Source organism: Medicago sativa, chromosome 8, assembly GCF_051527215.1.
Source record: "Medicago sativa cultivar Bolivia chromosome 8, Bolivia_mono, whole genome shotgun sequence".
NCBI lineage: Eukaryota > Viridiplantae > Streptophyta > Magnoliopsida > Fabales > Fabaceae > Medicago > Medicago sativa.
Window position 1 is genome coordinate 87,128,512 of NC_140756.1, and position 27,303 is coordinate 87,155,814.

Genomic DNA, 27,303 nt, shown 5'->3' on the forward strand with positions numbered 1-27,303 from the left:
TTATTTTAGAAATATTGGAAGTTGCGAGGCACATTCAGTCGCACTGCAATAACTTAAAACCGAAGAAAGATTCACTACCATAATCTTAAAACGCATTCATTGATCCAGTTATTACATTTCTTCATTTTAAATCACATGAAACTAAAGACACATCACAAGTCACAACAGAACATAACAGAATAGAAAGCTTGAAAAACATTGCAGAAAGAAATACACAACAAAGGGAGCGAAAGTTTTTGAGTTTGACAACATAATCGATGAAATCTGCAAGAAAACAACCTCGCGAATTGTTCGCTGGCAGACATAATATGCGGTACAATAAGTCATATGAAGCTTTCAATATCAAAATCGCTAGAAAGATCCATCCAACGGTTTAGCCTTGTATCAATCAAGTGAAAGCAATAAACGAATATAGAAAAGAAACCCAACTTCCCAATTGTGATGCAATCGGGCATATATTAATCCATCTTTCGATCAATACTGTAACAGTGCCTAGACATCCCCAGCAAGACTTAAGGATGAGGTCAAGTTTTGATGTAAGTGGTTCCTTTGCCTGCCTGTAGAGATCTTGGATCAAGTGGGATACTCCCAACCTTTAAAACACCAGAAGACTCAGAAAATCCATTAACTCTGACTTGCATTGAGCCGACTGTGACAACATCAATTGGTTCTGTATTAGATGGTTTCGTCTCTACCTGTCTTGGGGTAATGGTGACTGAACCAATATTCAGAACAGAAGAAATATCTTGCTTGTCAACCGCATCATTCTCAACCTTTTCATCCACAGATGTAGTGCTGGTGACATCAGAACTATTAACAGTATGTGCCGCATTTGAAATTGAAGTATGTTTTACGCTACCAAGTTCATCTGTCTTTAAATTTTTCTCATCACTTGCAGGATGAATTTCAAAAACATTATTCAGCTTTCGAGGTGGCGCCAACACTGGTATACTTCCAAAACCCTTCATTAGAAACTTAGTTTTCTCCTCCTGCATGACCTTCTGTCGGTTTTCATAGTAAATAAAGTCATCAAGCAAAGATGTCTTCAAAGTATAATTTTTGAATATCTTCAGCATTTCCAGACCCTTTCTATACATTATCTGCACATGAGGAATGGGTATTTGATGGTCAAAATTATATTAACAGCAGGCAGAAAAAACTGACACCAAGCTGAAGACCCTCCTAAAGTCGACGAACCCACATTTTTTACCAGCTTATGCCTTTAAAAGGTATATAAAATGAAAGAAAATATACCAACATTTACATCATTGAGACAATCAAGGAAAGAAGTCTGACAATTCAAAAGTGTTTATACAAACAATTATGTGTGCATGCGATTAGGTGTGTGCGTATCTACCTACTCAATTGTTTCCTAACAAGGCAACACCATATTCACAAATTCGAACAATATTTTTCAACAGAGAATAACAGATGTGCTTACTCAACTAAAAATTTGCATGTCGGTTATAAATGCTCCCAGGAACACTTATCAATTTTAATTGATAAAGAAACTACTGAATAAAAAACTTTGTATACCTCTTGTGTGTCTCGGCTGTTAGTTACAGGCTTGAACTCATTGTTCTCTAGTATTATGTGCCTAAAATTTCCATTTGGCACATCTTTTATCATGTGCCACTTTACAGGGAAGCTCCCACTCCATTTATCTTGCTGCCAGAAGTCCATATCCTTATTGATGTCAACAGGACCAACCATCTCAGCAACTCCACAAAATTGACCGCTGGCATTAACCTACATTGAAAAAGAAAGGGTCAGTATGACTAATCGAAGGAAGGAAGCTTAAACTTGTACATAAGTTTTAGAAGTACAGGAAATGTGTCAACAAAGTTGAAACTCACCGAAAAGAAAAGAAAGATAGGACAGCCTCCAGATTTTCCAGTAGCTTTTCTCCTAGCATCTTCATAAGCACTCTGCAGTTTCTTGTTTCCATGAGGTGTTGATGACCACACGTTATATTTAATGCTTTTGTGAACGTCATCCTCACTGTATGATTTTATAACAAAAAACTTAGCAATTTCATTGTCAATAGGGAAGTCCTCCCTGTTATATTGATCAGTATAAATGACGTTCTCTTGTGAGTTAGCATCTCCCGACTTTGCTGTATAGGCTTTGATAGGCAGATGATGTTTTGGCCTACTAATTCTAGGGCCCCGATTTTGTTCACCCAATAATACATCACCGCTTCTATTTACATCACTGGGAGCAACATGAACCTTTGGTCGAAGTTTAGCAATTGCAGACTGCCCATTAGCATTAGATCCATAGTCAGAAAACCCATTACTCAACGGGGCAGCTCCTTTGAATTGATTATGATGGGGCAAAACATTTCCATTGGAAAAAGTATCTACAGACTGGAATGAGACATCAGCACTTCTAGCCTACAATACCACAGAAGGAAAATATAGCTATTAAGTATACTAAAAAATAAAATCTCACTTAGATATTAAAATTGCATATATAAACAAGCCAGCAAATACAACAACACAATTGCTCTAATATATTTAGAGCATGAAAGAGATCCACAAAGTTCACAAACTAATAAACATCTAGTCATTCCCTCCAAGCATGTCCTTTTCATAAAAAAAGTACCATGGAAAAGGTGACCTATAATAGTAGTAACTTGCTAAATATTGTCAGCTTGCAATAATTGTCGCCTAAACATGTCAAAAGCAAAAGTGGGGCTTGACAAAGTGTTATCAATGGCAGAAGGCCAAAATCCTTCCATATAAACACACTATTCCAGCCTATGGCTATGGCACTGCCACGACAGGCCTCTTTTGACAAACTGCGTTTGGCAGATGGCAAAAACATCTGCCACGCCAGCACTGACTTGACATGCTCAAATTCAAATTCCAATATAGCTCAAAAGGGTAAGCTTATTACCTGATGGGAAGGTGATGAAGCAAAATTAAGAAAACCACTGTTAGGAACACTTCCATTTGTCGAATCTTTCTTTGCCAAAGCATTAGCTCTTGGCCCCTCGGGTACCCTGAGGAAGGAACTTGTCTGATTTGATGATGGTTTTGAAGAGTTCCTAGTAAAAGCAGCAGAAGCTGAATTGAACTTATGCTTCGAACCTCTTCCATCAAGTCTATTGACAGAAGCACTGTTATCATATAATGAGTCAACAGAACTATGATGAAAATTGTCTGGTTGAACAAGAGGAATATAAGTTGGCGAAGAAATGGGGTTTTGATAATTGGGGAGGGAGTAATACTGCTGTTCTCCTCCAAATGAACCATCAACTCCAATCATAGCACCTGGAATATAAGGATTGTATGGATTGTATGGAGACTGTGCAAATCCATAGTTAGGTGTGTAATATACATAAGGAAAACTTTCATCTTGTGCACCCTGGAAAAGAAAGAAGCATTTAAATCAGCTGTCGGCCCAACATATGACACACAAGACACATACGGGCAGAGAGGAGAAACAACTCACCGTGTACTGAATATCAGGACCATCTACACCAAAAATTCTATGGTGGTCCTCCCATTCACCAGGTGATTCAAATCCTAGCCACAAAAAATACCAAGTGGTCAATACAGTGCATATATATTGTTATAGAGTACACGATATATGATCAACCGGATTCAACCCCAATGCCAAAGGTACGGTGATTATTTTTGGATTTACCTGTACAATAAAACCCGTAATTGGTGGGAGCAGGGTAATACATGCTCTGATCAACAACAAACTCAGGAGCTCCTTCGTTAAACATGTCTTTGAATGGTTAAAATTCAAAATGTAGGCTTGTCAATTGTGAGTATAAATCAGCACCTTCAATCTGAAAGTCAGTGTACACGATAATTAAGTTAATTGTCGCACAGATTAAAAGATGACATGAAAGTGACCTAGGCTACACTGCAGACAATCACAGTGCGAAGTAAACAAACAATCAACAACATAGACCATATTTCTATCCAACTAATTAATCTCTAAATCTTTCTTAATAGCTTCTCTTACAGCTTTTTAGGTCTTCCTCTACTTACTATAGAATTTGCAAGCCTTCTCTCTACAAGCCCAAATCACGCAAACCTAGTTTTTACCATCTTCTCTACTGGAAAAAATGGCGTTAGGCGGAAATGATGGTTTTCATTAATTAACAGTAGATTAAACCATCTCAATAGAAAATTCCAAAAAATTAAAAAACAACAACAAATAAAATAGGGGCAAACTCATACCAAGAAAACAAAAATTAAACCTATGCACACGCTATGCTTCACAGTATCTATCTGGTGTATGAACTTTGTTTCACACCCACTTAAATAGTATTGATAAGTTGTGTAAAAAAAGTAGGAAATTTCAACACGGTTTGACTTTGAAATAGGGAAACATTTGATAACTTCGTAATTAAGAAAACAAATTCCACCGCATAAACAAAATCCCCCTTTTCCTTACCCTAGAAAACAATATTATCCATACCCAATCTCAAAATCAAATAACGATATAACCTAAGAGAGAAAATAACTAAGCAAACAAAAAAAATCTAAGAGAGGATTGAATTATTTACCTTTGAAAAGGGAAAGAAAAAATTAAGCCAGTGTTGTGAAGAGAAGTCTCTTATTGAGATTAGAGGGAGTTCTGGAACATTCTGATGGAGCTTCTACGAAACCCTAAAAAATCAAAACAAGAGAAGAGAGACCCTATAACCTTTGAAAAAGGCGGTTTCGGTGTTGTGTGTGAGAGAAAATCGAAATGAAAATAAAAATGAAAATGAAAAATTGAATCTAGGAGAGAGAGAGAGTGATATAGTGAAAAAGTCTGAATGAGACGTGCAAATTGAGATTCCCACCTATTTAAGATACGGACTTTTTCGTAATTTTGTTAATTTGGTTCCTCTCTTGATATTTACCTTAATACCCCTGTTGTCAACGATAACGATGGTGCACTGGGCTGGGAGGGAGGGATGCGTACGTTGCCGTTTAGTGTGCTTGCTCCCTACGCATAGTTAGTTATTATGCTGACGTGGGAACTCTTCAATAAATGCGAACTAGAGTTTAAAAAATTGTTTGCTTTACCCGTTATACCCTTCGTGCTGCTCACTCCACCGACAACACTTAAGAGAAGATCAATAGCCCATTTCATATAATTGATTCCATTATGAGGTGAAATAAATAAAGAAGAGTATGAGAAGAGGATAAGAAAAATAAAATTTTATTTTTGAATTTGTAGTTAATTGAATGCACACAACTCTAAAAAATATTTCTACTTTTGGGTTACTTAATATGTATCTTAAGGACACAAGTTAGCATGATCCAAAAATTAAAAGAAGATAAACACACTTCTTTCATCTCTTCTAATGTACTTTCTCCGATCATATTTACGATAAACATTTGACTTTTTTATTCATTGCATAAATGATATATTTGGTCTATATTCTAGACAAAATACATTAATTATACAATGAATCTAAAAAGTCAACTTTTTCTTATAAATAGGACATGAGGGAGTATCAATCAATACATCAAATCTATTTTATTTTGAGTCATGCTAACTTGTGCCCTTGAGCACATGTTAAGTAACCCAAAAGAATAAATATTTTCTAAAGTTTTGTGCCATTCAATTTATTACAAATTCAAAAATTAAATCCAATGCACACATTTCAACAAAAAGTTATTATATTTGATTCATTAATTTATTAATTTATGCTTTAAGGACGTAAGTTAACTTTTTCCTTAATTTTTTTAACAATAGAAGTTCATATGAATTTGACTTCATATCTCGAAAAAGTCAAAGCAAACTTCAAGTATCAAACAATACTTACAAAACAATCATCCTTATAGATGGGTCGACTCCACTAACGTTGAATAGAGAATCAGAATAGAGATGATTGTTTTTACAATAACAAGATTATCCCTGGTTATATTTTATACAAATATCAAGTTAATGTCTTTGTTAAACATTTCTCAGTTCGGTGCATCTGTTAGTATCTATTAATTAACATCGTTAAATATATTGATGTGGCACGTTAACTGTCACGTGGACAATGACATCAAATGCTTCTCATTGGTCTTGACTAGAAAATGATCAATTTTCTCTCTCCTCTTCTCCGACCATCTTCCTCATTCTTCTTCACTCTTGTCTATTCTTTTTCTCCATTCTTCTCCAAAAGTCTTTCTTCCCCATACCAATCTTAATCTTATTTTCTTTACATTTATGTTTGTTTTTCTAAATCCTTAAATTTCCTTAGAAGAACCCTAAATCCTTAAATTTTACGAACCTAAATTTTTTCCTTTACGAAAAATTAAACGATGATGGGTGAAATTTAATACAAAAAAAGAACTACCAGTAACTTGAGAGTGGTGTTTGGGTAGCTCAATTAGCTTGAATTAAAAAATAAAAAAGTTTTAGGTCATGAGTTCAAACCCGGATGAAAAAAAAAACCTTATGTATCAACTAATTACTATCATTTACCATTAAAAAAAACAAACTTGATGAAAGTTATGTTGAAAAAAGTAGACATAAAATCCACTTTACAGGCTTATACATATTGAATAATTTTTTTTTAAAGAACGAATCATTAAACAAGAATAGGTAATAAAAAAGGTTCGTTTTTTCTCGAATTAGGGTCACTCCAATGGTTTCAATTCAACACCCTACCCCACCACTTTTTATTTCTTATTCTTATTTAATTTTGTTTTTATAATTACATAAAATTATAATTATCGATTATAATTAAATTAAAATAATACAATTAATTTTTTTTAAAAACAATATTTATTTAAATAATTTTCTTTCTTAACTTAAAATGCAATACAACAAACTAAGCACGCGACACACAAATAGCTTAAAATGCAAGACAACAAACAAGCACACAACAAACAACTAATTTATTTAGTCCGATACAAATCATCTTCAATCACGAAACATTCCAAACTTTGTCCATATGTGCTTCACGAGATCTGCTTGCAATTCGTGATGAACATTTGGATCACGCAACTCGGATCTAGCACACACATGATTTGCAAAGGTGGGTAACACCTCGGTCGAGTATGGTTGCGGTGTACTAGATCCACTTCCCTCAGATTGCTCAAAATCGGTCCAACGTTGAGCATATGTATCTCGTTCATCTTCAACAATCATATTATGTAATATGATGCATGACCTCATGATGATACCCAAATCGGCTATGTCCCACAAGGGAGCTGGTTCACGGATGATTTTAAATCGAGCTTGAAGCACTCCAAAAGCACGTTCGATGTCCTTTCGACAGCTCTCCTGTTGTTTTGCAAATAACTTATCGGGTTCACTTTGAGGAAGTCTAATTGATTTGACGAAAGTTGGATAAGAAGGGTAGATACCATCAGCTAGATAGTATGTCATATTATAGGGACGTTGATTCACAAAGAAATTCACCCTTGGAGTCTTTCCATGTTCCACATCATCAAACACCGGTGATCGGTCTAGAACGTTGATATCGTTCAACGTTCCTGGACATCCAAAAAAGGCATGCCAGATCCATAGATCATGAGATGCAACTGCTTCAAGAATAACTGTGGTGGTTCCCTTATCCCCCCTAGTAAATTGACCTTCCCATGCTTTAGGACAATTTTTCCACTCCCAGTGCATGCAGTCAATACTCCCGATCATCCTTGGGAACCCCCGTATTTCACTAACATGGAGTATTCCTTAAAGGTCATCTTGGGTTGGTGCTCTCAAGTACACTTGCTCATACAATCATATGATTCCTTTACAGAATCTACGTAAGCACTCCAATGTTGTAGTACCTCCTATTTTGATGTATTCATCGACCGCATCTGCTGCCACACCATATGCTAACATTCGCATTGTTGTGGTACATTTTGCTAAGGGTGATATACCTTCTTTGTTGGTGGCATCAACTCGCTGGGTGAAGTAGTTATCACTACTTGAAAGGTCTCCAACGATTTGAAGGAAAACATGTTTTTGCATCCGAAACCGACGACGAAACATTGCATCGTCATATGTAGGCTCATTGGCAAAGTAGTCGTCAATGAGTCTTTGGTTAGCTGCTGCATGATCTCTATTTAAATATTTTCTTCTACCAGATCCACTACCTTCATCTAGTTTTTTTCGACGCTGAATAAATCGGTTGACCATATAAGTGTCTTCAGCATCACGTTTTTGGAAGTAGGCTTCCATATCAAAACCAAAAGGATCCATTGATAGTGTTTGGAAGTAGATATTGGAAGTAGGTATGAATGAAATTTGAGAAAGAAAATAGTTTAAACAATATTCAAGTGGCAAATAGATTTGGAAGTAGATATGAATGTTATTCAAGTCCATATATATAAGCAAATAGTTAAAGCACGGGGAGTGAATTATTAAAGTGTTTGTTAAAGCACGGGGAGTGAATTATTAAAGTGGATGTAACACTGACAAATAGTGGATGTAACACTGACAAATAGATTTGTGATATTGGAGTGAATTATTAAAGTAGCACGAGGAGATTTGTGATATTGGAGTGAATTATTTAAAGCAACACTGACAAATAGTGGAGATAGTGGAGATAATTATTAATGACAAATAATATGTGAATTATTAAAGTCACGGATGATATAATTATTAAAGTAAACACTAGGGACTAGACAACACTGACAATTTTGACCGAATACAAACAAATATTAGTGAAATTAATTTCCAAACAGCTCACGCTCCAAGTTTTCCAACATATCTTTTTTCCTGTCATCGAGATGCTCTTGGGAACTTAACTTTATGTACATGTCCATTTTCTTCAATCTGTTTTTCTCTTGTTGCACTACGGTGTACTTTTCCATTTTTTCGGTGTACTCTTTAAAGTGTTCCATCTCTTGCACCTTCATTTCTTTGAATTGAACCCACTCCTTTTCCACCTCCTCCAAGCCAGCGTCCTTGCTTTTCTTTTTTCCTTTTTTTTTAGCTGCCTCCCTTCCCATTGGACGAGCACTAGATCCTACAGAGTCCTCGTGAGATCTCTTAGATCCACTACTACCTAAGCCAACATTTCCTCCCACTTACTGCCTCCTACTTGACTGCCATAACGTGGTTGATCACGGAGAGCGCGCCATTCTTCCTTTAAAGTAAATTTACCATTCTTCCCACATGCATATATTTCCTGGGCTTTTGCCAAAACATCATCTTCCGACCAACCGCTTGCTTGCTGACGCTTAGCGGTATCATAAGCACCAACCCATTTATTTATTAATTTGCTCATATAATTAAAACGGTTTCGGCATGCAATGACATCGCGTGGAGAATCGAATGAGTAATGATCATTACAATACTCAGTAATTTTACCCCAATATGCTTCACTTGTCTGGTTTCTCCCGACAACACTGGATGTTCCATATTTTATCCACCCACTAATTAACACCAAATTTTGTTCAGTGTTCCATGATGGTTGGGGGTTTTTCTTGCTCTTAGGAGTTGTATCATCTGGAGTGACTTCATTGTCTCTTGTCATTCCACCACGATTTATTTGTGATGAAAATTCAGGATATTCACCAAGACTCTGAAAATTTTCATTCATCATCGGCATATAACCATTAAATGGGGGTGTTTGAGATGGATATCCCATCATAGATCTAGAATATGGATGAAAGTTGTTTGGAACAGAGGATGGGTGATTGAAATTTGAGGCAAAACCAAAATTAGGCATGTTTTGAGGATTTTGGTTGAGAAATTGATTTGGGTTTTAACGATATTGGTTGGGAAATTGATTTGGGTGTTGATAATTGTTGGGATTTTGGTAGCTAAATGGGTAATCAGAAAAATTTTGGGTGTTGAATTGATTGTTATTGGGATCCATTTCACTAATCAAAGACTAAAACTTTAAAAGAAAGACTAATAATGAGATTAAAAGAGTGAAAAACTTGATTTTTTTCTGTGTCCAAATGAAATGATCCAAGTCTCTATTTATAGAGAAAAAAAAATCACGAATTTTGGTAAAAAAAATAAATTATTTGCAATGAAATAATTGAGTCCAAATTATTAAGAAGATAAAAATCCAAGCAACCAATCGTAGCAAGCCACGTGTCATTGTTTTTATCACTTCCTCTTTCTCTTTCCGCGTTTCCTGTACCTCACCTTCCCTGTCGGCGCGTGACATGCACGCGCCATTTTTGGCCAATCTCGCTTCGACACGTGGCACTTCGGACAGAAATTCAACTTGTTGAATTTATTCACCCTCTCTTTCCTCCATGTCATGTTCAATAAGGGGTCTCCAATGGTTAAACATGTTGAATGTGGGATTCAACAACCCCATTGCATATGGTCTTATGAGTCACCACGTAGAGAATCTTTAATTCATCGGGAAAATTGTTCTACAATACATTTTAGCACGTAACATGATGTCTCAGCTCTCAAAGCTGAAATACATGTTACATAGCAGTATAGCACCCTTCTCTTCTCCCCAATTAAAAAAATAAATTAATATACAAATCAAATGAGATCCACACTCCCCCCCCCCCCCCCCCCAAAAAAAAAAAAAAAAAATACCTGCTCCTTGGAACAAACATTTAAAACCCTGATATTTCGAGTGAATAATCTAATTTACACACAACAACGACGATATCAAACATAAAACAAACTTCAGTTTTGCTGGAAATATAAACCACACCCAGGGAAGGCATTCAGAAAACTCATGACGAGCTGCGACGGCAAACCTTGTCCTTGTATAAGCACATGATGGTATTTGTCTATCAAGGACAACACAATTTTCTGCTCATCAACGTCAAGTAATTGACCTGTACGCATATCATGACAACAATTGATGATTAAATCACACATTTTTAGTCTATGATCAAGTTTTCAATAAGCAATCCTAAACTAAACCTGGGAGACAGCAAGTAAAGCCGGAACTGAAAATCCAAACATAATCATTTTCTCAGCATCATTAATTTTCTGAAAATGATACTAAAAAAATAAACTATTCTGAATGCTGAGATTCAACAACCTTAAGTTAAATTACACCGAACCAAGATACAACTAATAAAATTGATGCAAGTACCAAATAACAAAAATAGGAGAAGGCTTACCTAATTCCATATCCAGTTCTTGATCTTCGACATCCCCCTCTTCAATAATAACTGAACCATCTTCCAATGCCCCGGCAGCTTTAGCATACCTATCAAGAAATTCTTCTTCCGTTTCTTCATATTCTTCAACCTCCGAGTCCTAATTTAAACAAACCCACAGAATTAAGAACTGTTAAATATCAATAAATTGAGTAAGCAAGAGAACATGTTAATCACAGAACCTTGTAGACAAAAGGAGATATAAGTCTACGAAAACACTAAAACTGATATACATGAAGAAACTGCAAAGAATAACCTCATCGTAATCTTCAGAGTCATCATCGTCACTATCCTCATCCTCATCATCTTCAGCCTCTTCTTCATCTCCTTTCTCATCTTGTAATTCTTTCAACTGAATGGATACCTCCATTAGTGAAGTGAAGCAGTTTTGAATTGAATCACCACATGACTTCCCTTGATTCAAGAGTTGCTCAATCAATCGCGCCAGTGTCATCACTAAAATTCACCCAATAAATAAATTAAAAACACAGTTTGTTAAAAAAAAATCAACTGTTATTTACAGTTAAAACATCAACTATGGACGGTCAACATGAATTCAATGGAAAATAGTGCCCCCAATCAAGGTGTATGTGACTAAATAAGTTTGCACTTCAACATTTAGTTTCAGCACAGACAACTATAGCAAGAATATCAGAGGTTTAAATGGCTTAACAAGAGAACTTTGAGGATGAAATTGAGCAGGTAAAAGGGCAATCAAAGGAAGCATATAATCAAGATATCTAATAATTAAGCAAGCCAATATTCAGAAAAATTGTTTTCAACAATTTTTTTTCTTTGTAAATTGTGTTGTCTTGCATGTAGAACTATCAAACAAGTTTTTTTATTTTATATTCTCCAAAACTGTATTCTAATCGAGAATACCAAACAAATTTTTTTATTTGTTTTTTAAAAACTGTTTTTTCAAAATTGATTTCAAAAATAGAATTTAAAAACTAAAAACCAAAAACTAATTCAAACAGGCTCTAAATATTTTTGTAATTATAGTCACAGCTGAAAGTAAATACTTACCAATTAACTTCATCTCGGACTCTGTTGTCAGACCAGTAGCCTCAAAAGAGCTGCTGGATACATCGCACAATGCAGATGCCCAAATTGATATGCCTCCATCTTCACCCTTTTCCATTATACCTTCTACAATTTCAGGATAACACAAATAGCACGAAGATATGGCAAGCAATAGAGGCTTCCAAAGGGAACTGGGTTCGCTTCGAACTTCAACAAAGCGAGAGAATGCTGCCCGACTAAAAACAATAGCCAATGACTGCTTTACACCTTCAGTTTCAATTGAGTATGTTGGACAATGTAGTAATGCATGGACACATGAGCAAGCTCTATATGTGGCAGAAGGATATTGCTTAATGGCCTCACTAACAAAAGTGCCAATTCCTTCTACAATTGAACGTTCAGGCACAGGTGGAGCTGGAGGGGGCGGAATCTCTTTTACAAGAAAGTTTTTGAGCTTGTATGAACCATCTAAATTCACAATTTCTTTAATCACATAAAAAATTGACAAATCTTCTGATTCTTCCCATGCATGCCACTCTGCAATCATTGCAGACCAAACTGACAGCAGCTCTGACACTTTAAGCTCTTGAATCAAGTGATTCCCATCAACAGATAGCATGACAGACCGTAACAAAGTTGACAAATCTTCTATGCATGATGAATTCGGAAAATTCTGGTCTTGTTCATCCTTATTAAATTCAGAAGAACACTTCAAAAAAACTAGCATCGAATATATTTCATATGATTACAATTATTAGAATAGACAGGCTTAGTCTGTTTGTATTAGAGACTCTACTGTTATTAGAGACTCAAGTTATATCTTGATGATGTTAGTTGTGTACAGCTGTCATTTGTGACACCTGTCCCATACTCATAGGATCTATAAATAAGTGTATTCACTATTGAGATGAATAATATGACAAATTTTCTCAAATCTTTTATCTCTCTCGTTCTCTCTCCTCTTAACTAACTTTGCTTCAAGCTTTTCTACATTCATCAATGGTGGTTTCACCTTCTAACAATAATGTATGCCTAAATTAAAGGCAAATAATTAATATTAAAAGCAAAAAGCCTAATCAGCACAAACAGTTTGAATGTACAGAAAATAGGATCTAAGTGCATGTAGTTAAAGCAATTTATTGTCAAGGCAGCTGCAAGACATTTGAAGAGTTCCAAAAAGAGAATGAATTCCCCCTCACAACTGAAATCATCACAAGTATTGTTTCAAGAAACCCATTCAAACGCTCTTCTCAGCTTTCCTTCCCGAACTCTTAAGAAAATCAAATTTCAAATTAGCAAGGCGCTCAAACTAACCTGTGTGGATAACGGTGTTAGCCAAACCTGCTGCAACAGTGCAGCAAAAGCTCTGCCAATTGCTGCCTGATCCACGGCCCATTTTTCTTGCAAATCATTTGATTCAGAATCAGATACTTCAGGCCTAGAGTCTTCCCATGTCTGACCCATAACTGCCAGAGCAGCGATTCCACGCTCAACAACCTATTGCAGTTACATACTCAGATCAAAAGTAGTGCTTGTGTTACCTCAATTTAATCAGCTAGTGACAATTTCAGCATGATAAAAATAAATAAGAAATATGTAATCATCAAACAAAGCAACTGATCAAAATTGCAAGGTAAATACATCATTGAAGACACCAAAAACAATGTGCTCAAGGTCACTACTGAGGCAACCTTCTACATTATTTTGGAATTTGATGCCGATTGAGCAATTGAGGCACTTGGAGGTGTAAATAAAAAAAGGAAAGTGTAATGTTATTCAAATTGTCCAAACTACTATATTGGAAACCACTTATTAAGATAGAGATATAACATGGAACTGGGTATTACAAGGTATTACAGACTGGGTAGTATGAGATGCTCAGTGGAGTATTCAAATGGCTTGGCACCTTTCCCTTGATAGCTGGCTTATAAAGGAGGGTTCTCCAAGTGCTTGAATGCTTATCAAATATTACCAGAGCTGGTTGACACTTGTCAGTGTCTAGTGAAGCATTGTAGAAGAGCCGACTCAAAAAAAGGTTTAGTGAAACGCCGTAGAGGGTAGTTGCCACGTCAAGTAGTATGAGATATTTGGCAAAGTATTTAAGTGAATTAGTTGTTTCCCTTTGACAGCTAGCTTTTAAAGTAGGGTTCTCCAATGATTTTTATGAAACATCCAGTATAAATTATTACTAATCAATTAAAAAAAAAAGATCAACACACACCTGAGGCCAAGGCTCCAGACTGGACGTTAGCCATTTTGAGACTGAACCCACAAGAGATGGGACGATGTGTGGGATATGGACTGAAACTTTCTCCTCTCCAACTTCCATAATTGAAGTGAGAAGCTGAAATAAGATGGAGCTGTCGCTCTCATCATTTCCAATGTTGCTAACTATTACTTGGAGAAGGGGTAGAAAATCAGGGGGCATATAGTCATTCTGAAAAGAGAAGCAGAGTCAGGTCAGTGAAAAAGAAAAAGAAATAACAACGTTCTATTGACAAAATCAGGGAACTAAAAGCTCACATCAAGAAGTGTAGTTATTGCCCCAGCAGCAGAAACCCGCACAGGATAACAAGAAGTATCCTGCTTATCCGGCATAATCAATGCCATAAGCAATTGAGAATATACATCAGCACTCATCTCCTGAAAGGACACACAAGGTTTAGATACCAAGTTTTCACGATTATATCACAACAGATACATGAAACAATAATGAAACTCCATATCAAACAAAATTTGCTTGAGTTATGATAGCTAGATTGAGTGTGTCTGACCTCTGGTAGACAGGAGCCTAGTTCTCCAAGTACCCAGTTTGCGCTAGCAATGAGGTGTGGTACAGAAACAGCTATGGTATACAGTGGCAAAATCCGTGTTCGAATGAGCATTGTTACAAATCCAGATTCTTGATCTTTCAAAAACTGTAAAAGAAATGAGTTTTATAATATCATTTTGAAAACTTAACTTCAAAAAACTTAAGCCTTTTTCAACAAAAGGTAAAACGTCCTCACCTCTTGCAGACCACCATATGCCATCAGTACCCCAAAGTAACTGCCATATATGATGATGTAACAAGAATAAGGTGCCGTATAATTATTAATAAGAATATCAACTAAACTAATATATACAGGAATAAGGCACTGCTTATAACATGATACTAACATTAAGTACAGGAGGAAACATTAAAGAAAAGCAGAAAATGAAAAGGAAATAAGCTCTATAAAGAGTAAATGAAACATACACAACAAAAACTTGCCCCCTTCAATCAGGAACACTTTAAAAAACACAAACAAAAGACACGATCTCCGCAAGATATATATAGTCATCAAATGGGTATCTATTCAGAGAATATAAATTCAATTGACTAAATAGGGCTAAAACATTCATTTAAAACTGATTCAAAAACATATAGGGAAAATTATTCAGAATTTCACAATTACATTGCTAGCAAGGAACATATAAAAAATGAACAAAGAAATTGGTCAACATAAGATGTGCAATAGATCTTAAAAGTAAGTCCATAAAAAAATCCAAATTTTTTTTTTGCAATTAATTGATCAGGCATAAAAAAGTGAAGCGTACATAAAAACTCACTCATTTAGGACTTTTTGCTGAGACATGTTGGAATCAGAAGGAATGGGAAATTTAGACAAAAAAGGAAGCACCAATAACTCCCCCATAGAACGGCGCTGGTTGCTTCTTTTGTTCTTTTGACCCTTTTTACGTTTGGCTGATAAACTGTCAATGGAAGTCTCCATTGGTGGCCCCTACAAAAATTAATGACCACATGAACTACCGTAATAACCAAGGGGCATAGCTGAGTAAATTTTCATCAAGTAACCTTTGACATTGAAATAACACCAAGCAAGTTTACTGCACTTTTTCTGGAAGTGAATAAATCCTCCCTCCATCCACAAATTTCATCCTGAATATAAAATTCCAGTCAGAAATCACTACAATTTATGTCAAACAATAACAAAAAAATCATGTTCATACTATATCTGAAGGAAGATTCTTCCGTATATACTCATCAGCATCTTCTTCCCAATCTGACATGTCCTATACATTACATTTCCAAAAGACATTAATGAGAACGGGTCTCTTGAGAAGAAAAAAGTCCATCCCTGTTACTTCTACGAAATAAAAACTGACCTTCTCATTCATTACCAATGCTGGGAAGATTGCAGATTCCAATAGAGTTGTAAAATGTGGAGAAACTAACCTCCATCCCTGTGTTAATTGAAAAATAACGTACTTGAAACATATTCTGAAGAATATGTAAATTACAAAATTCAAAGCATCCTTGCAATTGAAACTGTAATTACAAATAAATTGCAAGTGAATAAAATTTAAGTAACTTACAGGGCCAGTCTCCAGCACATTTGAAATTACATCAAAACCTAGGGAGAGAATCCTCTCTAAAAGGAAAGGAAGTATCTGCAAAAGGAATGAGATTGTTCAGATTTTGAAATGTCGAAAAATAATAAATATAATTATAAAATCAAGGTTGCGCAAGTCTAGAATCAAGTTATAGATAATAGAAGATTCGCAAGCCGTGTAGAAAATTAATACAAGTGGTTAGCAAATAAAAATGGTGAGCTGACACCAGCTAAAGGAAGTATATTCGTTTGAATTTTGGTAGTCCAAGTACTGGAAATAACAAGCATAACCATTATTCAAGCCAACAACAAATCGGTTATTAAGAACAAAATTAAGAATATTATCTTACGCTGGTATGTTTGCTAAATTTGACTATGTTTAGAGCACAATTTATAATATCTGGCATCAACCTGAAAATGGAGGGGATATATTTCATTATACAATATCAAACATGCTTATATCTAAAAAAATAAAATGTTCAGAAACTTTATTACTTGTCAGAATGTTTCCTATGCCGTGTGACGAGGGAAGAGAAAATAAGTAGACTTCTTTTTCCAGACTTCCATCTAGTCAAATATACATCTTCTTGAGTGACTGTACAATCAAAGCTCAGAGAACTCAAAATGCTCATTAGATCCCTACTAAACGAATTCAGTAGAGGAGCTAGAGTTGATGGCATGTAGGACTTCACCTGTAAGTAGGAATGTCAGATTAAAATTAAATTAAAAAACGTCATTAATAATGGTATAAAAAGTATTTAGCACATAAAGACCATAAACTCAGATGGAGGAGAGGAAACCATGCATACACTCATGAACTAAATACCAAAAGTGGAATAAAAGGTTACACTATCTGAAAGGTTTCTTTTTCACAACAATAAGAAATCACCAAGGCCATTCCGAACATTTTGGAGACCCTGTTCTAATCATAAATGGTCAGCCTTCCATCTCAATTTCATCTACATATAATTTAAGGAAAGCATCTCTTGTTATGTCATAATGAACTGTGCAGAGCTTTGCATGTCAATAGGGAATTTGTTAGAGAAAAGAAAACGGTTTATTATGTGTTATTGAGCTAGGCTCTCGTCTATATTCTTCAGTTTTGAACGAGAAAGACATTCCCACGGTAGTAAGTCTGTTTCCATAGTTTAAAAATCATCTTTCAAAAGCAACTCTGCGGTATTGACATGACTTGTGTGCAAAAACTCAAAAAAAAAGGGAAGAATTTGCATTGAGACTTCAGAAAATGCCAATTTAAGCTGATGAGCAAAAAATTAACAATGCTGAGTTATTAGACATTAATAACAAAAACTACTCCACAAGTGTATAAACATCAGGAAAAAAACAGAAAATAATTGAATAATATTGTTTGGATTAGATGCTTTAACTTATAGACATGTCAAACCATTACTTACTGCGAAATGTAGGCATTTGCATATTGTGAGGATGGCTTTCTCCATTTCCATGTCTGCTCTGTCATGGTTCGCTACGGCCTGACTCATGCATCATAAAATCAATCAGAAATGAAGTTCATGATAAATAGCAAGTAAACCAAAAAAAAAAACACAGTACCTTTCCAACAAATTGATGAAATACACCAAGCAAGGGCACGAGAATTTCTTTGGATACGAGCTCCAATTGGGGTGGTACCGGCTCCTTCGGAACTTTGGGATTCAAAAAATACTGCAGAAAGAAGTGCATTTAAGATAAAAGGTAAAGCACCCCATTATGATCTCTATAACAACAACCACCAAGCCTTATTCCACTAAGTGGGGTCGGCTACATGGGTCAAATTACGTCATAATTTTCTATCTTAAACCAAATTTCGATCCAACTCATTAATCTCTAGAACTTTCTTAATAGTTTTTTTAGTTCTCCCTCCACCTCTAATGATCTGACTACCCTCAATTTGATCTACTCTCCTTACTATAGTATACGAAGATTTTACACAAATTGTTTTACTACAAGTGTCAAGTACTCATTTCACATAAAAAGCACATCATGAACAAATTACAACGAATAACAGAAATTTTCAAATTATCAAATCCACCGACTGTGAATTTTGATTACCTGAAAGGGTCTGAGAAGTGCATGAAGAACAATAAGTGCATTGATGGTGTTCCATGTAGAGTTTGAACCATCGATAAGATGACTATTCTGAATAGCAGATTGCAGATTCGGCACAAGTTCCGGCCATAAACTATGTTTCACAAAATCCACGGCAGCAACAATTCGGAACTGCCACATCGAAAAATCGCAGAATATAAATAAATAAACAAATCAAAGCAAATCCAACTAAAATTAGAAATAATAAATAAAATAAAAAAACACGAACCACTTCAACTAAAATCTTGAGAATAGGAAATTCAACTCGAAGCAAAGCTTGCATAAGCTGATCCTTAAACTCCTTGCTAACATTCGAAGGTGTGGCGCCGGTGATATCAACATTGCGGCGCGTGTGATTTTTGAGATAGGTAGCAGCAGCGATTTTCTGACCTTGATTTTCACCTCCTGTTGAGAATTGAGAATACGATCGACTGAAAGTAGTTAGAGAAAAATGAATCGGAGGTGGAGGGTGAAGAATTGGGGAAATTACCGGCGGAAATGGAGAGGAGATGGAAAGGGAAGTGAGGAGCGACGGAGAGACGGTCGAGCTCGGCGGTGGAGGTGTGAACGTTGGTGGCGTCGGGGCTGAGGGTTTGGTTGAGAAGGTGAGCGATGAGAGTAATCTCCGCCATGGAAATTCGCGGTGTTGCTCGGAGATACTTTTCGCAATCTGAAAACCCTAGTTTCAGTCTAACGTATTGGCGGGAAGGGAGCATTTCCCAGTATATATATCTTGAAAAAAAAAATCTGTAATAATTATGCGGTAAAAAGGAAGGAAAAAAAATATGGATGGAGATGCGGGGGATCGAACCCCGTGCCTCTCGCATGCAAAGCGAGCGCTCTACCATTTGAGCTACATCCCCATGTTGCAATCATTTCCTCTTCACGTTACTAATACTAAGTTTTCTAAAAGCGGACAGCAAATTGCACATAACCATTCGTTTTGTTTCGGAAATAAACAGCATAGTGGGACTGAGGTACTTCTTCTTTTCAGTTTTCAGCCGTAGAGTATTCCAAATTAATAAGATTTTCGGTTTTATACAAGCGTTAATAGAAAGCTCCATCCTCTTTATGGTGTTTTTTTTCCAAATATATTAGCATTGATCGATTCATATATAATTAAATTAAAATTTTAACAGTCATCCATGACAAGTTTTCAATGATATATTAATAGTATAGGTAGATTCAAAATTGAAGATGAACGTGAACAGTGAGCCTTGATTTCTTGTAGCAAGTAGTAATTAACTGCTACTATGACCAAGTGAGTTTTGCCTTCATAAGCGTAATTTACCAATAATCAATCTAAATGAAAATTTAAGAGTGGTTTCATATGAATGTAGGCACTAGGCAGTGTATCATTCAATTACTTCATATATGAGCAAGGAGTAGACTCACAATTTATGTTGTAGATCGGTAACGAGGGCAACCAAAAAAATAAGTCTGTTATATAGATAAATTTTGTGATTGTTGATCTCAAAATTCAAAATTGATTTTGAGTGAATTGATTTTGATTAAAAGTGAGTTGAAGGTAAAATGATTTATGTTTGGATACATTCATATAAAAATAAGTTGAAGTACAAATTTATGTTTAAAAATCAATTATAGAATCAATAGCTAAAATTTTCACTTCGAGTAGAATCAATCAATTCTTGGGCAAAGTTAATTCTACTCAAAAGCAAACAAACATGTCAAATCAATCAATTAGAATCAATTTTGACTCATCTAAAAGTGGAACCAAACATACAAAAATGGAACAATTGGCTTGAATGGCACATAATTATGATGGTCATTCTCTGTTATGTTAAACTAAAATGAAGTAATAGTTGAACGATTACATTAGTCCATTTGTCATCATGCTCATTGTGAACATGTAAAAACAGAAAGATGTCTCTTTTTGGAAAACTAGCTACTTTATATCACTAGAGAGGTACAGAGAATAATCTTCATTGCCCACCTACAAAAGGAGTGGAACACAACTGAACTTAAAACTGATATCAAATTAGCCCCCTCATCTTGTGAAGAAAAACTACAATAAGCAAAACCACTTGGTGCCGTGTCCAAAGAGCATTGTACACTCCTTCTGATATCATGCTTCCGGTTCCAGCAGCTGAGATACAAAATAGAATACGGAAACTTACGGTTAGGACCAGGTTTTGGTAGCTCAATTGCTTCGAGCTTAGAGTTAAGGATGTTGAAAGAGTTGATAAAGAAGAAAATATTAACCTAACAACTCAGATAAAACTTAGTATTCCTACTGTTATCAACTAAAAAAGATAGTATCATTGTCACCAACAACAATTTTGAAAGGGTGTAAAAAAGTTGTCTTTTGAAAGAAAACAAAATGCGTCTAAGTTTAGTTCTTGCATCTATAATATACTAACATTTCACTCTAAAACCAGTTAGTGCTGTATGATTTTCCTTTTTAATTTCTAAAAAAGAAAAGAAAAATTGATTAACTAGTTTTGAAAAACAATTTCTTATTTTTTTCTTTCAAATTAGTGTGCTATACAACCCTATTCATATTAACTAGCACCAAATGATTCAAAATCCAAATAAGAAACCAAGTAGTAGCTTACCACATTCCCTTGTTGAATTAGTGAAACTTGAGCAGAGACAAAGAAGACCTTCAGTTTCAGTATCAAACCCACAAATCCCACCAGATTGTGTACAACTTTCACATCCAGTATCAGGCACACTAAAAGAAAGCTTAATCCCATAAACCCAATCCAAAGGACCAACACCTCTCAATTTATCACTATTAAACACACTAGTATAATGTGTACAATCCAAAATATTCATACTCATAAACTTCACAGTATTATAGCTCGTGAAACAACAAGGTGGTGGTGAGCTATTTGTCATCAAATGAAACACCCTAAAAGCATTGCAACCACCATAAAGCTCATCACAAGTGTGTCCTTCAAAGTTAAAACAAAGATATTTGTAATGGTTAAGAACAGGAGAGTCTATAGAGCAATTTAACAGAACAAAAACAGTGTCCTGTGATGGAGGAATAATAGCAGATTGAATATCTGTCATGAGAAAATCATGATGAGGTTGAAGAATGGAGCAAGTTGACATTGATGGGTCGTAGAGTACCATGGTTTTTTTGTTGTAGTCAATGGATTGAACTTTGTAAGAACCAGAAGGAGTTTGAAAGAATAACTCAGTGGTTGTGCAGTTGAACATGTTTCTGAACTGTGGTGCTCCACAACCATCTTCCAAACCGAATGGGTAGTTTATAGGAATGGTACCACATGAGGTTTTGCAGGGTGAGAGTGTGTGAATGGGAATGGCTTGTAGTAGTTGTAGATGGAGTGTTAGTATAATGAGTTTGAAGATTGTGAATGGTGTTAGAAGATGATGCATGATTGAAAAGATAGAAATCTTAGTAGAGAAAGCAAAGAAACAAAGTATGGTTTGGAGGGTGGTGAAAAGAGGAGTAACTTTGGGATGGAATTGGAAATGACCGTGAATTACTCGAGCATGGGTTTGAACTTTGAAGTTTGAATAGCTTTATGAACGTTGGACACAGGTTGTGATGCACTTGGTAGGTGGGATCCACATGTTGAAAATTTGAACAAAAGTGACTTGAAAAATGGTGATTTTCTTTCTTTGAAAGGAAAATGATGAATTTTTTTTTAGTTTTTTAAAAATTTTAAATTTATACTTGGTATCGATTTTTTTTAGAGTTGTCTAATATAGACTTGGCCCAACTATGGACCTTCCTATTTTTCGTAAATTTTAATAAAATATTATTTTTGTTCTCCAAAGTTTACTATTATAATATCCAATTCTTACTAAAAATGGTATAGGTCAACTATTGAAACATTTTCGAAAAGTTCATATTAGACACAAACTCAACTTTTCTTTCGCTTATACAGGCTCCATAATAGGAAGATGTAAAAAACAATTTTCATTGGTAATTAATTATAGAGAAAATAAAAAAGAGAACAAATTGAATGCACTTTGCATTTAATTTTCCTTTGGAAAAGATAATTTTTTGAAAAAACATAATTAAATATGATAAAAGTTGATCTTTTTTGCTTATAATTTTGGACAAAGAAAATGAGTTTTTTTTGCTTATAATTTAGGACGGAGGGAGTATATATCACATACATCACTTATTCAATAAATCTAAAAAATAAATTTTTGTTTTTTTTTTGAACAAGCCAAAATGGAATATATATTAACCCACAAGACGTGATTCACCTCGCACAAGCCAAAATAGATTTTTTTTTATAATAATGACTAAGGATATATAGGTCCGTTTGATTTGATTTATTTTTTACTTTAAGAAAAAATTATGCAAATAAACAAGCTTTTATATCAATTCATAAGTTTTTTTTTTGAAAGAATATCAATTCATAAGTTCTCAATGATGAAAGTTGTATTTCATAAGTTGCTTTTTTTTTTCAAAAAAAAAATTGTATTTTTTTATAAACCATATTGACGAACTTATGAATGATACATAAAAGTTTATTAATTAGCATAATCCGTTTTGCATAACCTCAAAAATAAGATGATCGAAACTGGTCCTATGTTGATATCTCTATCCAGCTTTTAAAATGCAAAAGGTGTCATATATTTTAAACACATAGCAGTGGTAAGGACAATCGCTTGGTCACTTTCCATTGAACACTCTCTTTACTATTGGACCACATCAACACCTTTTACATATCATGTAAGAGGAAACCGCTTTAGCCAAATTAAACTATTAAATCATTTTTTTTCACGTATTTAAACCATTAACATTGGTCAAATGTTAGCCCCCGCTACATATAATACGTTTACCGTGGTAAAATAATCCTTTTCCCTAAAATAACATTTGAAAATGAAAAGACATTGGCGTCGTTGCTTGAGAATAGCTCTTCTATCAGTTTTCCAACCATAAAAGAGCGTCGATGGGTATCAGGGCCGGCCCAACATATTAAGAGGCCTGAAGCAAAATTTTTAATTTGGCATTTAAAAATATATTTTTTTTAACAAAATATTTGTATAAAATCAATTTTGTGGAGACCAAAATTTGAATTCATGATAAAGAGTAATTGAGGATTTTTTAGTATTTAGTTAAGTTATGCAAATATCTGTGATTTATCCGTCATATGATATACTTATAACCAAATTAATTTTTTAGAGACTTTTTTTTCATCCAAAATTTTAAGGCCTAAAACCCTTGTTTGGGTTGCTTGGCCCTTAGCCGACCCTCTTGAGCATCCTTTCAAAACCAACAACATATTGCTCCCGCAAGCTTCTTACAATTTATGGTCTCATCGTGGCAAAAGATTTGGTTATCGATGATTTTGTTTGTTAATCATGTTCTCTTCTGAGTCAAACTCATCAATGACCCCTTATGAATTATTATGTCTGCGTAGTTTTAATCCAAGACATCAATGACCCCCTTGTGATACTCTTTGCATCAAACTCTTCAATTCTGATCCTTTTTTTTTTTTTTTTTTTTTTTTCTTTCTGTTTTGTGTTATTTAATTAGCTTGTGACAATAAAAATATGGTTTCCATTGATGGTTTGTAAAAACTAAAAAGTAGTAAAACGGTCCAATAATATTAAAGACTTTGGTCAATGGAGAGTGACCAAATGATTCTATTAGCATTAAGTTTGACGGAGAAGATCTAGATCCACCTATCCTTTCCATAAAAAAAAAAAAAAAAACAAAACAAATCTAGATCTACCCATATCCTTGTATTTGACTTAAAAAAAAAACATTTAAGCATTATATTAATCTCTCTAAGGCTCTGTTTGGTAAAAATAGCGGATAGCTTATAAGATAGCTGATAAGCTAGCTGATAGCTTTTAGCTGATAAGCTAGCTGATAGCTTTTAGCTGATAGCTTATAGCTGATAAGCTAATTAAAGTGTTTGGTAAAAATAGCGGTTGAACTAGCTGATAAATGTAAAATTACATAAAAGGACATTATTAATTCATATAAAATTTATACTACTATAAATTAATATTTAAGATATTTAATAATTTAAATTAATCAATTTAATATATATTTTATAGATTAATAAATTAATATTTTATTTTTTGGTCAAAATACTTAATTTACGATTCATATTACGTAAAAAAAATTACTTATATTTACGATTCATATTACGTAAAAAAAATTGAGAAGTGCTATATAGTACGGGATTTATTTTCACGAAAATTCACGGACGCTTGAACATATAAGCAACCTGAACGGTATCTATTATTATGCACTATGTCTTTATTGTTATGCAATTCAACCAAAGAAAAAGGTGGTCAGCACCGTTTCAATTTGTTGCACCGTTTGCTTAAGATTAATTCCCTCAAAAAAAAATAGTGTTAAAGATTAAAGAGTGCTAACCCTTCACGAAAAAAAATAAAATAAAAAGAGTACTTACCTTTAAACTCTCTTTTATAAGTTAATTAAATAAGAACCAAAAAGTTAATTAAATCACTTACTATTCAAAAAAAAAAAAAGTGCCGCAGTTAGCCTGTCCGTGAATTTTCGTGGCCACAAGTTCCGTACTATTTAGCATTTTTCAAAAAAATTACTTATATTGCTAAATGAAAAAAAAATCATGTGACAAAAAAATGGGATTGAAAATTGTTTCAGCATTAACGTAACATGTTTCAGATTGTAATAAAATATAAAGGGTAAAAAGGGATTTTAGATAAAATAGCAAGGGCAAAAGTGGAATAAAATACAATAAGCTATAAGCTATAAGCTCAAACGCTACTTGAAATAGCTTCTGAAAAATAGATTATAAGCTCGTGGAAATTCGTGAAATAAGCTATAAGCTCGTGGTAAAAGATCGTTACCAAACAGAGCTTTTTTTGTCAAACGAGCTTATAAGCTATAAGCTATAAGCTCATTTGGTGGCCTTACCAAACAGAGCCTAGTTGACGAAAATTAAAGTCTTTACGGGAAACAACTACATAGGATAATATTCGAATTAATTGTACTAATTTATTTATGAGATTAATCTTTACATGTAATAATCTCTCCGGTCACTATCTCTATTATATATATTTGCGCTATTTTTTTTTAAAGTACATGTGGCAACCTATTGGTGAAAGGCGCATTTAATGTTATTTTTCATGTACATTTAATGTTATTCTCATGTACACGTAAGGTATGGTGGAGTTTATAATAGGAAAAAAAACAAACAAAATTGGAATCCAAATTAGGTAACCGAAAATGTTGTGCAAAAAGTCAGAATTTGAAATTTTTGTTTAATGCACCAATGTTTTCTTTTATGTTCATAATAAATATGAAAAAGTTTATAATAGAAACAACAATCATAATTTGATGAATTATCCTAAAATGTTATCTCTATTTTATAAGAGTATTTAATGCACATGATTTCAACCAAAAGTGATCAGAATTTTATTGAAAAAATTAACAGTATTTTACGGAAATAATGAAAAAAGAGGATTATTGTTATTTCCTTAACAAAATTTTATAGGAGTATGTTATGCATATAGTGCTTATTTCCTAATTTCCTAATTTTCTAATAGTACATATCGCCTAACACCTCTGTCGCAGAAAAAAATTATTAAAATTAATTCATGTCATCTTTATTATAAACATTTCCCTTCCCTCAAATCAAAAAGTACACATCTTTACATTTCACTTCTGATTTAATGCTTTTTTATTTGTTTAATTTATTTAATTTTTAAAAATTGAAACGACTAAAAAGGAATATTCTATAATTTTGTATACACTCTTATTCAAATCTCACTTTAATTGGCCTACCATTTTAATCTCCACGTTAAAAAAATTATATTACATTGTTACTATCATCACGAAAAAACATCACTTTATTTCTCACTTTTTTTATAGAATAATTTCTCACCTTTTTTTTAAAACAAATTCCTCACCTTTTTTAGAAGTGAGTAACTTCTCACTTTAATTTGCTGTAATTTTAATCTATAAATTATGATAGTTTTTTTTTTGTAGATATAGATTATGATATGTTGTGGATCACCATGTTTTATTACCTTTTTTTTTGTCAAAAAAAAAAATTACTTTTCTTTTTTTAAAGTTGTTTTTGGTACAAGATTTTTAAAGTCATTTTTTTTGGTACAATATTTTTAAAGTTATTTAGTAAGCAATCAATGTAATGACAATTGACACCATTTTTGGTGGGATTATTTCGTTTTTTTCATTTACAATACTACTCCTACTTACTAATTTCAATCAATGGAAATAATTACCAAATTCCTTTGATTGTGATTGTCCATCTGCACTCTTTTGCTATAAATATTGCTTACAATCCTCAATATTTTTCACACGATATTGATACTGCTTCTCTCAATTTTATTTTTTTTGAGGATGCTTCTCTCAATTTCTAAATATCCTACATTCAAACATTTTATGTTTCTAACTATCCTTTTTTTTAAAAAAAAATTTAGAGTTAATTTATTTTTTAAAAAAAATTGTCTTTAACCCAAACATTGTTTGTCAATATTTTTCACACCATATCGATATTGCTTCTCTCAATTTCTAAATTTCCGACAATCAAACATTTTATTTTTCTAACTATCCATTTTTTTTTTCAAATTTAATATTGTTATTTTATTTAAAATTTATATTTTAGTAACTCAATTTTTTTATATTCTTATCTGCAACTTTTTGTTGTTTTTATTATGATGTTACTTCTTTATTTCCGACAATCAAACATTTTATTTTTCTAACTATCCATTTTTTTTTCAAATTTAATATTGTTATTTTATTTAAAATTTATATTTTAGTA

General features: G+C 33.8%; 3 protein-coding genes, 1 non-coding gene and 1 pseudogene across 5 annotated transcripts; all 5 read right to left on the reverse strand.

The window, feature by feature from the left end:
• Positions 1–53: 53 nt before the first annotated feature.
• On the reverse strand, positions 54–4,724 carry ECT6 (evolutionarily conserved C-terminal region 6). 2 transcript variants are annotated; one of them, XM_085732349.1, is made up of 7 exons: positions 4,532–4,724; positions 3,655–3,805; positions 3,460–3,533; positions 2,902–3,372; positions 1,857–2,396; positions 1,537–1,749; positions 54–1,100 (listed from the first exon to the last, which is right to left on the reverse strand). In XM_085732349.1, exons 2-7 carry the CDS (start codon positions 3,737–3,739, stop codon positions 525–527), a joined length of 1,959 nt encoding a protein of 652 aa, XP_085588475.1. In that variant the 5' UTR covers positions 3,740–3,805; positions 4,532–4,724; the 3' UTR covers positions 54–524. The 2 variants fall into 2 exon arrangements, with proteins under 2 accessions (XP_085588475.1, XP_085588476.1); XM_085732350.1 differs by lacking the exon at positions 4,532–4,724 and adding an exon at positions 4,203–4,258.
• A 3,830-nt stretch (positions 4,725–8,554) lies between these two features.
• Positions 8,555–9,866, reverse strand: LOC146902779 (uncharacterized; annotated as a pseudogene).
• A 388-nt stretch (positions 9,867–10,254) lies between these two features.
• Positions 10,255–19,262, reverse strand: LOC146902780 (ARM repeat superfamily protein). The gene is made up of 21 exons (XM_085732351.1): positions 19,053–19,262; positions 18,792–18,967; positions 18,527–18,694; positions 18,029–18,139; positions 17,872–17,949; positions 16,952–17,148; positions 16,807–16,867; positions 16,440–16,514; positions 16,230–16,307; positions 16,074–16,136; positions 15,919–16,002; positions 15,672–15,844; positions 15,089–15,128; positions 14,855–14,998; positions 14,604–14,723; positions 14,302–14,517; positions 13,395–13,577; positions 12,084–12,768; positions 11,311–11,510; positions 11,016–11,154; positions 10,255–10,724 (listed from the first exon to the last, which is right to left on the reverse strand). The coding sequence occupies exons 1-21, from the start codon at positions 19,192–19,194 to the stop codon at positions 10,570–10,572; spliced, it is 3,288 nt and encodes a 1,095-aa protein (XP_085588477.1). The 5' UTR covers positions 19,195–19,262; the 3' UTR covers positions 10,255–10,569.
• A 90-nt stretch (positions 19,263–19,352) lies between these two features.
• On the reverse strand, positions 19,353–19,425 carry TRNAA-UGC (transfer RNA alanine (anticodon UGC)). The gene has a single exon. It is a non-coding gene; the product is annotated as a tRNA-Ala (tRNA).
• Positions 19,426–20,329: 904 nt separating this feature from the next.
• On the reverse strand, positions 20,330–22,054 carry LOC146902782 (wall-associated receptor kinase carboxy-terminal protein). Its single transcript, XM_085732352.1, has 2 exons — positions 21,139–22,054; positions 20,330–20,669 (listed from the first exon to the last, which is right to left on the reverse strand). The coding sequence occupies exons 1-2, from the start codon at positions 21,929–21,931 to the stop codon at positions 20,557–20,559; spliced, it is 906 nt and encodes a 301-aa protein (XP_085588478.1). The 5' UTR covers positions 21,932–22,054; the 3' UTR covers positions 20,330–20,556.
• Between the last annotated feature and the right edge of the window lie 5,249 nt (positions 22,055–27,303).